General features: G+C 39.1%; 1 protein-coding gene across 1 annotated transcript in view; it reads right to left on the minus strand.

Moving 5' to 3' along the window:
* The window catches only part of lrig1 (leucine-rich repeats and immunoglobulin-like domains 1), a 54,793-nt gene that overhangs the window by 24,618 nt on the left and 16,148 nt on the right, over nucleotides 1–14,027 (minus strand). Inside the window, exons 2-3 of the mRNA XM_006630651.3 lie at nucleotides 7,095–7,166; nucleotides 6,055–6,129 (exon numbers count right to left, since the gene is read on the minus strand). Of these exons, the coding sequence (XP_006630714.3) occupies nucleotides 6,055–6,129; nucleotides 7,095–7,166 (147 nt within the window). The remainder of the gene's footprint in view (nucleotides 1–6,054; nucleotides 6,130–7,094; nucleotides 7,167–14,027) is intronic.

Here is a 14,027-nt window from a genome sequence, read left to right on the forward strand (position 1 = left end):
ACTTCTGAGAGGCCTACGATCTGGATAAATGTCCAGCACACCGGATTTCAACACATACGGCCCTAGCTTTTCATTTGTTGCTAAAGCTACTGGAACCTTGAGGTGTGTTTGTGTAAGGGTGTCTACAGCAAGCAAACCCACATATACAAAAGAGTTCACTCTTTAGAGCAACTGGACACAGAGTGGACACTCACTTCAAAGAAAGTTACAACAGGACTTTGATTTCTTTTGTTGAGGTACTTTCTATGCTTCCAAATGTAATTATTAATTTTTATTTGGTATCAAATCAGTGCAGGAATTTTTACTCATTTGGGCTTTTCCTTTAGCTTCACTACAATATTAGAATAAATAGCAAAAACATCAATGTAAAAAATAAAATTATCAGTAGGCCAAGGAAGAAATTGGTAAATTCACATTATTGAGTAAAAAGTCATCAGTGTTGGGTTTACACTCTCTGAAACACTTTGGAAGATGTACTTTATGGGATGGGATGTAACATGGCCACTGTTCTCCTGCACGTTTAAGATTTGTAGCTGCTGTTTTTAGCAACTATTGTGTATTACTACAAAGTGGAAAAGGTCTGAAAGCTTGAAAAGAACAATATTTACAGCTGGAGTGTAATTTCAAGTACACATCTCTGTTTACAAATCATTAGAACTCAGAACCAGTCCATCACATATCACAAGAGGAAATCTGATGAACGGCAGAATGATTTACTCCTGTAAAAAAAATCTCTCCACAGGAGCAACAAGAGGGCATGCTCCCATCGTCGAATATTCATTTCCATCTGTCCGAGCACAACGGAATAGCACTTGATCCCTCTCCTGCTTGGATTTTCGGACATTTCCTTTTTGTTTTTGTTGATGGACTACACACACACCCACACAAATAAAACCTGCAGTTTCGCCGTGTCAACTCCTGAACTACACCAATCCTCAACTCCTGACACAAAGAGTTATAGTCGGCAGCTACCGAAGGACAAACGGGGTCCAGTGTCTCTCAGGAAAGCCGTGCCCAAGAATTACAGGAACGGAGATCAAAGCTGGTGTTACATGACACGTAACAAACATTCCACAGCCGGCAGATCCCCGAGACATCAGGTAGAGTTACAGCACCACCTCCCCTCCAAACTGACCTCCGATTCCCTGCGGGCCCCTGCCATCCTCATGAGAATCAAGACAGTTATCACAGATGGGGCACATGACGCGCTTCCCATCGACCCCTGGCAGCGATACTGCCAGCGCTGACAGTGTGATACTGCGACCTAATAATATAATTCCACCACATTCTGATTTGACACCCACCAAATACTAAAGAAAACAAAGACAGCCTACTAGATTCAACAGATTAAACCAACCTGGACTGGAGGAGTGTTTCACAAAACTTAAAAGGAACTACACAGCATAAGCCTTGCTTTTAAAATGGCTTGCTTGATGCTGTTTAGTTTCAAACTGCTCACACTTCATTGGGTACACAAAGCGTTATTCTTAGCAGAATTCTACTCAAACCCTACACACACACAAAGAAGACTCTTTAGTCAATCTGTTCGCATCTGCTATGGTTCAGACAATACTTTAGGCTCTCCAGATGCATAGGTAGTGGAAAGATGCTCACTAGTTCTCTTACAGGGACCTAGTAATTCATTCTGCTACCGTTTCTCCTCCTTCAAATGTCCCAGTACAGGGAAGATCATTTTCCTGTGTTTACTGTTCAAACTGCTTCTGGTTTTAAGTCTAGCTCTTTCTTTTGCTGTTTTCCTGTTGAACCCCGTCCACCTGAGTAAACAGAGATGTAATTTATCTGCAGAGGGCCTGAGAATGTGCCAGACCCAGCAGGAGGGCAGCTCACACAGAGGGGATGGATTCCTGCAGACAAGTGGATTGTTGTGGTCACTGTGCACTGAGTCTGCATTAATAAAAGGGTGGGGGCAGTTTTAACAGCTGGTGACCTTTGGAGTAAAATAATGTCAATGGTGGAATAAAGCAGAATTGTGCTGTACCTCAGACAGCACAATGGGTTTCCTAAGTAGTCAGTCAAAACCTTTTTCCCCTCCCACCCCCACCCCCCAGACCGACATGACTAATAATAAATCCATTTGACATGGATTACAACTTTAGCTTTCCAGAACAGTTTATGGTGTTTATTACTTTCTAAAACAATAAAACAAAAAGCATGTTCAGCTTTTTGATTTGAATCTCTCAAACTCCTAACTTCTCTTATCTATCCAGAGCTGGGTTATTGACCATGACAGTCCCCTGAGCCGCTCTCTAAAATGAACAAAGAGAGAAGCCACATGAGAAACAAAAGTCAGTGATCAAGAACACTTGTCGTTAAACATTAAAAACTTGTTTCATTGCTTTTTCAAACTCCCTGCAATTGACAAAATAAAAATAAATTTAGATTTCAAATTAAAAAAGAACAACACATCTCCATTAATAAAGGACAATTTTCCAGAGCACTGCAAAATTTGCTTTTGTTTTCATGATTATTGTCACCTCTTCTGCACTCCAGTCAGTAGGATCTCTTATGTTCACTACCATTTGAACCCATTATTCCCATTAAGCTAGCTAAAGCTACAGATCTTGAAGATTAGCCGGTTTACACCAAGATCAGCTTATCTGCTTCATGAACTACACAATAACTAGATCAAAGCAAGAACAACAAGTGTCTAGGATGGTCCCTAATAAAAGACAACCCCAGGCTTTCCATCAAAGTGCTGTGCCAAGTTCACAGACAGCCAGAAAAACCCACATAAACATTACATCTTTTAGACTGCATTAGGAAACAAACATATATGTCTTTGCCATAGTGCTAACTGTTAATAATCTTTACGCACACTAAACTGGAATTAGGTCTTGCTGTCTAAATCTCTGGAAGTAAAAAACAGGATGTTTAAATCTTATTTTTACAAACAAAAGAGATCTGCTTTTTAAAAAATGATATATTCTGACAGAATAGTACATTCACATAAGTTTCAGGAAAAGTTGTTTCATTGAAAATTAAACAAATGGCGACTGCATTGCTATAGTTTGAAACTATCTAGGTAAATAGTAACAAAAAGTAAAACTAGTTAATAAAAGTCTAAACCAAGCAGCAGCTTAAGTGTATTAGTGTGAAGACATGTGGTTTAGCTCATTCCACAGGTGAAGTACAAGTCCTGCTGAAAGGACTTGTCTTTCCTGTCAGCGGGTTTACTGCAGCCACACTGGAACACCTCAGCACCTAACCTCTGTCTACAACAGGGAGATAAGATGGAGAAGTAAACCGAGCCCGGCCATGACAGACCCTGACATCACGGTTTCCTCACACTGACCAGGTGTTTTTATCTAAAATGTTCTATTTTCAACAGCCACATGGACGTTTTCAGTCTTTGTTTCCAACTGAAATGCATCATTTTCCAGTTAGAGTGTGGAAAACAAGAATATAACAGATGTAACTGATTTCTCATTACCTCCCGCTGGGGTCCTGCTTTTGAATACCAAATCACATTTGGCAAGAGACATGCGTCACTCTGCACGTCGTTGTATTTCTCAAGCTTACCCCTTCAAGATAATGTATGTGGACACTGCCCCTGAAGAGCAAACGTTAAAACTCATACTTTCATTTCTTAAAGTTAAAGAGCACTGAAAACTTTCACCCTGGTGATTTCTTTGTTGCCACTTCATTGGTCTGTTTTATCTTTTGGAACCCTGCTCCTGTTTGAGTCCCAGTCCAGTTAATGTACAGATAGCAAAAGAATCCTGGGTAAAATCACACATCTGTGAGTAGATACTCGCAGCTACACTGCTAGATTCACAAGCGGAAACTGAAAATATGATTTTAGCCCCAGTCTCTTCCAAGAATGATGTCATGCTTGACTCTGCCCCATGGTTTTACAGTAAACCCCTGATTGACAATGGTGGCTGTGGACTCCTTTCAGCTGTGTTTTCAGCAGCTCTGCCTTTCCCACAGTGCATCACATCATAGCAACAGGCATCAAACCAGTCCAAAAAAAGCCCACTCACTTCTGATTTTGTTCCGTGTAGCACCGCTCTAAGCACTCGACTTCTATAATGAGCATTTTTCTGTCTAAAATTTTTTATATGTGTAACTATGCCTTAAGATCTAAAAATACATTTTGTCAAACAGTATGCCTTTAAATTCTAAAGTGCTAAGAAATGGGTAAGTATTAAATTTCATTACAGAAACTCCAGCTTTGTTTTAATAATCTATTTTTTTAAGATGATACATGGAGGAAACTGCCTGGAAAAGCATAGAAAATTAAAAAACTGGAGGCACTTCTTTACACAAAGGGTTGTGGGAGTCTGGAACTTGCAGAAGGTGAAAACACCTGAAAATAAATAGCTGAAACAGAACTCAAGAGGTCTTCTGGTGTTACTAGGCAATAACAACTTGTGGCTTTTTCTGGTTGACTGAGAAGTTAGAATTCTTCTGCAACACATGAGAATGAGTCGACAGGAAAAGAAGTCAGCCGCAGAGCGACAAGGTATGGCTTACAGACGTCACCATGTCAGGAGGACGGCAGTTCAATCATGCCTCTGAAGCAAGCCCAGTCTGTTCTGGGAGCACCAAACTCATCCAGTGAATTGCAGCTGAGGAACATGCACATGCCTGGGGATTACATTTCCCAAATAGGGCAATACATTTATTCCAAGATGCCAGCGCGCACGCTCCCATTGGATACCAGGTTCATATAATTGTAACCAAACTCCCAATCCAAATAACGAAACCCAGATTTGCAGTCTCACATTGACACACAAAAGAGGAGGCTGCATTATGACATCGTGAGGCAAACATAACCAAATGTTTCAAGTGGTTTAGAAATAAAATGGGAAATAAAGTCAATGTTGACAAAGTAATATAGAGTCATTAAAGATATTTTTTGTGTATATTCATACATTTCTGCACAGGTTTTTCTCACCAGACCAGTTTACACTCTGCCAACAAAATGGAATTCTGTGCATCGAATTGTTTCTTTGGCTTTAAATCAAGTCAATCTGATTCAAGTCAATTCTGGCTAAATGCCCCTCTGAGGGCAGATGAAAGAGAGAGGAGCAAAGCTATTAAGAAAGTCATAAGAGTCAGTAAGTTTTGACCAGGAAAAGACCCACTTTTCTGAAGTAAACCCGTAGTCCCGAACTTCAGGAACCGTTTCAATTACAGTATGAAAAGGAATAAACAACATCAGAGTGAACCACTACCCACTACAGATTGTATACAGCACGACAGCATCAACGTATATAAGCCCTTCGAAGTCTGAACCTGAACACTATAACTTTAAAACCCAGTGTCTCACAACACAATAAGAGTTAATGGCAAACTGAAAGGCATCTCCAGGCCATGTGAAATAGAACAGGCAATCCTGTGTACTGTAAACACTAAACTCGTTCCAGGTGCGCTGATTTGAATACAGGCCAGGCTGAAAGCAGAGCATAATTCCAGCAAAAAAAAAACAAAACAAATATTTTATTGTCACTCAGTGTGGTTTTCTAATCCCACTTTCAGGAGGCCACATGAAACAAATGCAAGAAAAAAAGGTAATTAGCAGAATGTACAATGCAGTCAGAATCCTGTATCATATTATAACGTCCACCAGAAAAAAGAAACAGCCTCAAGAGGGAAAACATATTTCCATCTAGATTAATTTTAAAATTGAATATTGCTTCAAATGTGTAAATCTTTCTAAGCTAACCATGCTAATATTGAAGTAGAAATGAGATGGCATGAATTTACAGTTTTTAGAAACAGGCCTTTTTTAAAAAAAAAATAATTCATAAAAATGTCTGTAAGGCACATACAGAGTACTGTCTATTCTTGCCTCTATCTCAACAGGAAAATACATTAAATTATTTGTGACATGGACAATTTTGATACAAATAACAAACTCGTGAATGATTTGTAACAAACCCCTTAAAACAGGCAGAAGTTTCTTAGAGTGTGTTTCTGGCTTTAATTAAAATTGAACGGACATGCAGTCTTACAGCTTCCTATGTTACCACTCACTCCATTAATATTCATGAAGTACTGGTACTGTGTTAGATAAAGCTTACTTACAGATACAGGGAAACGATCTTAGAAGAGGCAGTTCCAAATGATGGAATGGCTGTTAGCTTGTTGTGCTCTAAATGTCTAAAAAAGAGGGAAAACAAACATTTAGGTTATTTAAGGTGTTCAAAACATTTTCAACTGTAGCACAGCAATCCCACTCGCACCACTCCTCACCATTAATGGTAAAATTATGACACAAAAATGGGAATATCAGACACCTGGGAACGAAAATGAATTGGCTATTCCAAATTAATTTGCAGAGAATGGGAAAAATAATTGGCCATCCTGGAATAAGAAGAAGAACCAAAATAAAAAGATCTGTTAGGTGTACTTTTTGACTAACATTTTTGCTTTTAAAGAAGGCTTCTCCTGAATGGTCACAGACGGGGCTTTTCAGTATAAAATATTTACAGCCCAGGTTTCTGCCTGGTGTCAAGTTTTAATGGAGATAGCTTAAAATAGCAAACCACTTCTTAACTTCCAATTAGTCTCATTGCAAAGTCTGGTACATGAAACCATGGGGGTTACAGTATCCAATCTAACAGAACTAGATGGTTGTGAGAGGTATTAAAAAAATGCAAGAGGTCGAGCGGCTGTGTGTAGCTAGCTACATTTCAGTCCAGGCTTTTACTACAGCTTTGAACATAAGGCGGACAAACTAAGGCAAATGGGCACCCCCCGTAGGTCAGCTGTTTTCATGCATTTACAATGGAGATGCACAGATCTGCTAAAATATAACCACTTAATATCATGAGTATATAATCACTGCCAACAAACAGAACACGCAGAGTGCACAGTGGAGGAGAAAGGATGTAGTCCATTAGAGAAAAATCTTTAACCGCTTTGTACTATGTTAATGGGTTAGTTGTGTATGGCCAATTGATTTTCTTAAAGTGACGCTGTTATGAAAACACACCCGTGAAAAGACAAACACATTGATGCAAATTAACAAGATGACACCGGAGCTAGGAAAGCGTGCATTAAGCTTTTTTTTTCTTTTCTCTCTTCGACTCCTGAGCAGAGTCTTGGCGGCCTACGATACTTACACTTCTTGGAGGTTGGGGAGCCGGGAGAGGGCAGCCTGATCGATCGCTGTCAGCTTGTTGTGGCTCAGGTTTCTGTTAAAATAAAAGACAGTGGAATCAGCACGCTGCAGGGCACACCGCTTAGCACAAGTTCTTCCTTGCTGGCAATTATTCTCAATTGTGCTGGTGAAATGATCCAGTGTTTTACAAGCTCAGTCAGGAAATTTGAAAAGCACTTTACCTCACTGGTGCGCTCTGAAAAGGCGCTATCTGCTTGAGGGAAATCTCATCGGGCAGTAATACAGCTATTCCCCATTTCTGTTCAAAAAGGGTTGTGCAAACCCTTCTGCAAAATCATCTGCACAATTTTGAGACAAGAGACTGTACAGTCAGTTCTGCTCGCAAAACCCCTTGGTTACCATACTAAAACTGAGCTAACTGTGAAAAACAAGTTCAATTTATAAACAAATGGAACAAGTTACAATCCCATTTGTTGTCCAGATTTCTTAACAACCTAGCCAAAGCACTTGAATTTGATTTAGTGATGTAACATGAAACGAAAAACAATTTCACAGGAGTAAAACACAAAAAAAGACAATTTTTAGCTATGTCAAATGTTGATTCACTAATCCAAATTTGAGTTGTACAAACCTTTTATAGGTTAAAAGGAAAATTGGCTAAGCATGAACAAAATTTAAAAATAAAAGAAGTCACTCCACGATCCACACTATAGAGATTCGATTCAACTGCAAATTGCAAAACTGTGAGCATGCTTGTGTACAGTTCTTGCTACAATCAAGAATACCGAGTGTAGCTATAAAATATATATTTTTTAAAAACATACAAACAAGGTTCCTGTTTGACGTGCGTCCCCAGTAAAAGTCCAGTTCTAGATTTCTAAAGGACCCAGGGGAATGGCAAATCAATATACTGCCTGCAGCATGTATCTATTTCACTGTAAGCTCAAAGACATTCATCTATATAAAAGTCAAACTGCAGTTTAGACTAACAGTGCATTTAACAGCCAAGTCTATATTCATACTGTAACTGGAATTAAAGTGCAATTTGTCCAGAGATTATGTTACTACAAGGATAAAGGATTCTACCACACACTACACTCAGGCTACAATAGAGAGGTTTCTCTCCAGTGAGTGCAGGAGACCTGAGTAAGCAGTATTGAATATCTGGCAAACACACACATGCTATTTTACAGTGCTTTTTCTAGCAGCATTCCTTGACATTTTTTAAAAGCAGCTGGTTTTCCTGCTAGCAGTGTGAACAGGTTGGCAAAGTATAAAATAAAGGCTTGCACACCTTTAAAGAACTCTGTAGTGCATTAACAACCACTAAATGCTGCATTATAATCTCTACATTGGAGGTCACACAAACTGAAAATGAAGGAAACAATCTGATTTTTCAGAAGAGATAAGACCATGTGTCACCTTAATACTGTTTCTTATCATCTATAATTAGATCTGTCAGATTCAGGAAATACCCTGTGTATTTTGTATTAGAGAGCCTGTCGAGTATTGTGCTATAGCAGGCTGGTGTCTGATCAATGCTTTCATGGAATAGGCTATAACTTGTTTGACAAACATGTTGATGTTGGTCTTATCTGAATTGTACTTACGACTGTAGTAGATTATATTTGTACAACTATATTATTGAATAAGACTCTGAAGTACAGGCCTAAGGGCATATCACAAGCTCATCTCTGAAATCCTTCTTTTAAATCCGACACGGTGCCTTTTGTTTTCAATGGGAATCTTCTTCGGTTCATAATTTGTAAAGCCAATGTTATTGGCATCAAATTCCACTGTCCACATCCGACTACGAACAAAGGAGACCTTGCTTGAATTCCGATTTCTGTCCGATGTATAGCCTGTATCTTACCATTAGAAAGCAACTTTTTTTTATTCATTCTAAAAAGAAAAAAACAGCTCTCTCAGACCTGTTTTAACACTGCATGTTTTGATTTGGCCTTGATAGAACATGCATCGAGCACCTTCAACCCTGACCCTTCGGTATGAGCTAAACAAGGGACACCAGACAGGGGAGTTCATGTATCACCTGGCCCGTACCTGTCATTAGACACTTTGTCATCCATTGTCATAACACAGCTTTTGCCCTGTTCACAAACAAAGACGGCTCACAACCTCTTTACACAGCAGGCCTGCTGGAGAAATGCTTCCACCTACCCTGTCGAAAGATGCCTGCTTGTTCCCAGGTCTACTGAGCGTGCCCTACTTGATACACTGCATTCCTCCCCCAGACCGGACGGAGCAGGATTAGGCCTCTGGGCTTCAGCAGCACAAATGAAGTCTGTTTTCCAGCAAAATTCACACAACTGGCACAGCACGATCACCAAGCCAAACCTCCAGCGATGTAAACAGACTAGTACGCCACATTGAACTACCTTTGTGGTAGAAGGATAAAAGCTTAGAAACACTAAGCCCTTTTCATACCACCGTGTACAAATTACAAAAAGGTGGAGTGAGCCAAGACGTGGCAGAACCATGAACACAAATGAAGATTTTTTTTTATTAGCGCTACTTGTTTTTCAAAAGGCAAGAACTGAAATATTGAATAATATAGGGTAATATGCCGATTATGCAAGCTTTTGAAGATGCAGCCTAACTCTATTAGCAAAAAGAAACCGACAAGGAAAAACAAAAATGTTCCAAATGGATTTTGCTAGCGATTCAGCGCAGTACCTCAATAAATCATTGTGGCTTCAATCTCTCTCCCCCTTTAATATCATTCAGACTCCACACAGAAAAGGGAGTGCTTTAACAAACCTGCCTGTATAGTACAGAAATAGACCCGTAATGTAATACAGTTACAGGCATGCCCTAGATTCCTGAATGCTAGACTTGAATGACAGTAAAAGGCATGCTGGAGAGCAATGGAAATGTGCAAAAATCTGTCAAGCACTAAACAAACCCCTGCACTTGCAGCACAATTGCCTATGATGTGCCAGTTATCAGCATGTCCCTGTGGTTTCATGGTCTAGCTACACACCTTTATAATCTAGTCTGCCTGGGTAATAAGTATGAAAAGGATTCTGGAGTATTTTTTTAAGGTGCAGCAAAGCTCAGAAAGTTACAGATGGAACAAAAAAAGTAACTGAGGTGTCACGATTCTGTCTTTTTTAGTCTTAATAGCACTGAAGGAGTTTCAGAACTGTTCCTGTCTTTTTACTCGCCATATCCTGGGTACGATCACAGCAGAGTGTTTGTGCAAGTTCAGTGTTTGAAAACAGCAGACGTTTGCAGACGCTTCATTTTGATTTTCACTTTCGGTGTCGGTATTGTCCAAAGCTGAGCTGTGGCAGCCTTGTTTGCCTTTTTGGAAGTGTTCTTATAAACAAAAGGTAAAATTGCATTGTTTGGGGACTGAAAAGTACAACTTTAATCATACGTAGATCATATAGAAACAACAGAGCGTGATATCATCCCATTCACAGAAACATTTGGCACCCTTTTGATCAATGATTTATCTAAATTAATTACATATCTAAAAAAAAGAGATGAAATGAAACTCCATTTCTAGAAAACATCGTCAAGCTACATTTTACAAATTTTATGTGTATTTATTTAAGCCAGTCAAGACAAACCATAAGATGAGGCTAGTCTGACAGTTTGAAAGGCACCTCTCTCCTGTTCCACACAAACCACTTACTGACTGCTACTTAAATATATCAAGAGTCTTTCAAATTAAATTACTTAATGAGCACATCTAATGCTCAACAAATCTGTAATCAGAAAACTTTAAATCAACATCGCTTCTTTTAAACATAAGTCAGAACATTCTAGAAAGCTGGCTGTGTACACTTATTTATTAGTACAATAAGTCGTACAGTTTGTGGAGGAGAGCAGGGGGAGGGAAAGGGCAAGGTGATGAGAGCCACCAATTTGAACATTTCTCTGTACAAGACAAGATAATAGTAGTCCTGAAGATTCCCTGGAGCTACTGACAAAATGCTTCAATATAATCACACACTCCTCAGTTACATCACCATTGTACAAGAAGATAAGAAAACTGCAGTCCCTGGTCAGAGGAGAGAATTACTAAATTACACCAAAGAAAAGGGAAAATCTCTGTCTTTTGGGATTTTGAAACACTGGAAACATGATGAAGACGGACACCACAACAGACACATTTTCACCACTACTACTGCCTTCTGCTTACAAAACACCTGAATGTCTAATTGCATTTGGGTTATTTGCAATTCTGCAAAAGTGAACAGAAGTGTAAAATTTAGAAACATGCTGAGCAGAAAAAATGTTCTTCAGGGAGCTACAGTACTTTAAACTCAGCAGCACACACACACACATACATTTCAAATGTGTAACTTTTCAAAGGAAGGGCCCATTGCTATCTCAATTTCGTTTTTTGGAATCTGTTCCCCAGAGAATTTTTAAAAGCTTTGAAAAGTGCCCTCTATGTTACACATCTGCGTCTACATTATAACCTCTGTGGGAGTTCCTACAGACATTAAATAATAAGGACTAAATAACAGATAGCCCCCTGGATGACTGGTAAACTTTTCAGCACCTTTAACAAAAATACTTCTCCACTTTTCACAGCAGTGGCATCTTGGGTGCCATAAATGTCATGATCTGACAAGAGTCTCTGCGGAAAAGCCCATAGTTTTAGATGACCAGGTATGGTAACAGCTTCCCTTAATCCCACTGCTGTCAGAAAGTAATTAATACCCCGCAAATATAAAAAAACTAAATCATTACACCCTAGATAAACCTGTCTGTGCCAATGTCCAACATAGAAGGCCACTTATAAAAAGACTTGGGTGTTTATGTTGACACATTTGCATATTCTAGAAAAGCTAGATGTTATTTAACAATTGTACTAGTATGGCCTCATTTTAAATTCCATGCATAATTTTGGTCACCACCACTTTATAGAAAAGATTCTGCTACTTTGGAATTCAAATATAGCAACCAGATGCATTCTGGGGCTTTAAGAAATGTCCTACAGTAACAAATTGAAAGAACAGAACTTTTATAGTCTTGAACAGGGAAGATTATGAATGGACCCGACACAGGCATTCCAAACCTTCAAAGGCACTGACAAAGCTGATCCAGGGGACTTCCTCCTGAGTGAACAGTGAAACGTAAGGCAGGAGACACGTGAAAGTGCTTTTAAACCTGAAAACAGCAGGTATGTCTTTCCATAAACGGTTGTGGGAGAATGGAACAAGCTATCCAGGGATATCTTTTGAACCTGATACCATGGCTTCTTGAAAGAAACAACTGGATGAGACCCTTGGATTGATTAATTACTAACTACCAAAGGGGTTAGATGGACTGAATGGCCTCTTCTCATCTTCCCTGATACCGCAACTCATGTTAGGAGCACCTTGTTTACATTTGCCCCCATTTTTTTTTTGCATTTAACGGGTAGGACCACAGTAAGCAGGAGAGGAAGCAGACAGGGCAAGGGGAAGTGAGTTGTCACCCAGGTAATAGCAACAGAAAGCATTCACCACTGGCTAAAGGCATACATACATCCGAAGGCAGTTCTGACTCAGTCGCCTGTGCCAAAATACAAACCCACCACTGGATGTTTCCCCTCATTTGTTAGAACATTCCTTCTTCTGCCAGCAGAAACACACCAAGTACAAGGCCTCGAATTTGGTGTTTTTTAAGAAGGTTTTGATTCGAAGTTGACTTCTTGAAGATGTGCAACGACAGACCGAAAAACAGCTATATGTCTTACGATACCGGTAGCCGCTCAAAAAAACTTTAAATTGAAATTAATATAAAAACAATGTACACTGAGCCGGTCAGTAGAGTACATACCTGGATTTATTAAATGGGCAATGAAATAATGTTCTTGTTCTGAGTCCCCTAAAATATGCTAAGTGCTATGTACTACAACTGGACAGAACAGTTTTCAGAGTGGAAAGATGTACTTAAGCATTCAGAGCAAGAAAAATGAGAGAAAAAAAAAACTTCACTGGCTGTAAATAGAAATGCAGCCTTCATTCAGTCTCAAACACAAACTGGTGCCAGCAGAGGTGATACAGGCTTATTAAACACACAGACTTTTTCTTTGAAAGTCTGCTTTATCAAAAAAGGAAGGAAAACTCCTCCTAGTTTTATATGAGCTTTGGTTTAAGAATTGGGCTCATTAATATCCCTGGCAGTGCACCGGAAAACTAAGAGGAATGTTTACACAACTTTGATTTCTTCCCTTCAGGTTCATTTTCACAGTTAATCAGAGGATGCCCCACCTACTGCGTTGCATTTAACACTCGCAATATGAGTTTGGAGAGTGATTATTACTAAGTTGTTTTTTTTTTGGGGGGGGGGTTCATTGTTTTCCTCCACTATGGCAGTTTAGTATTATTTTAAAACTTGAATTTAGATATTGTGAATTAATATATTAACCACCACACTGGCGCAGCTGTTCTCTGATAATTGATCCTGATGGTGTATAGCCAGGTCCTTGATGGAAAAAGCTGCAGGGGTAGAAAAGATCGAAAACACCCCTCCTTCTCAGAAAGCCAACAGTCAAGTCAAACAGGAATCGCAGACAAACGACCAAGGGCATGTCTCCAACTCTGTAACTGAATTACAAATTGATTATTGAAATTTTGCTCACTTTAAAATTCTACTCAAAATTAGTGCTTAAGTTAGTGTGTGTGAGAGGGACAATTACAATGTGACAACTGATATTACACTCTTTTCAATTATTACCCAAAACAAAAGGGGAGTCTTTGAATAACACACTACCTCAAAGATATTCACTAGATAAAAATCTAAATAGAAAAGAGTCAAAATTGACTAATGAATATTCATCCAATTTTAACCCCAAATTAAAAAGATAACAATAACAAGCGGCCTGTAATTCTAATAAACTATTCAGAAGTTACAAAGAAAACCCATAATTACAGTGTTTTTGTGTTAGGTGTCAAATTGTTTTCCCCAC

This window comes from Lepisosteus oculatus, chromosome 4, assembly GCF_040954835.1.
Source record: "Lepisosteus oculatus isolate fLepOcu1 chromosome 4, fLepOcu1.hap2, whole genome shotgun sequence".
Taxonomy (NCBI): Eukaryota; Metazoa; Chordata; class Actinopteri; order Semionotiformes; family Lepisosteidae; genus Lepisosteus; species Lepisosteus oculatus.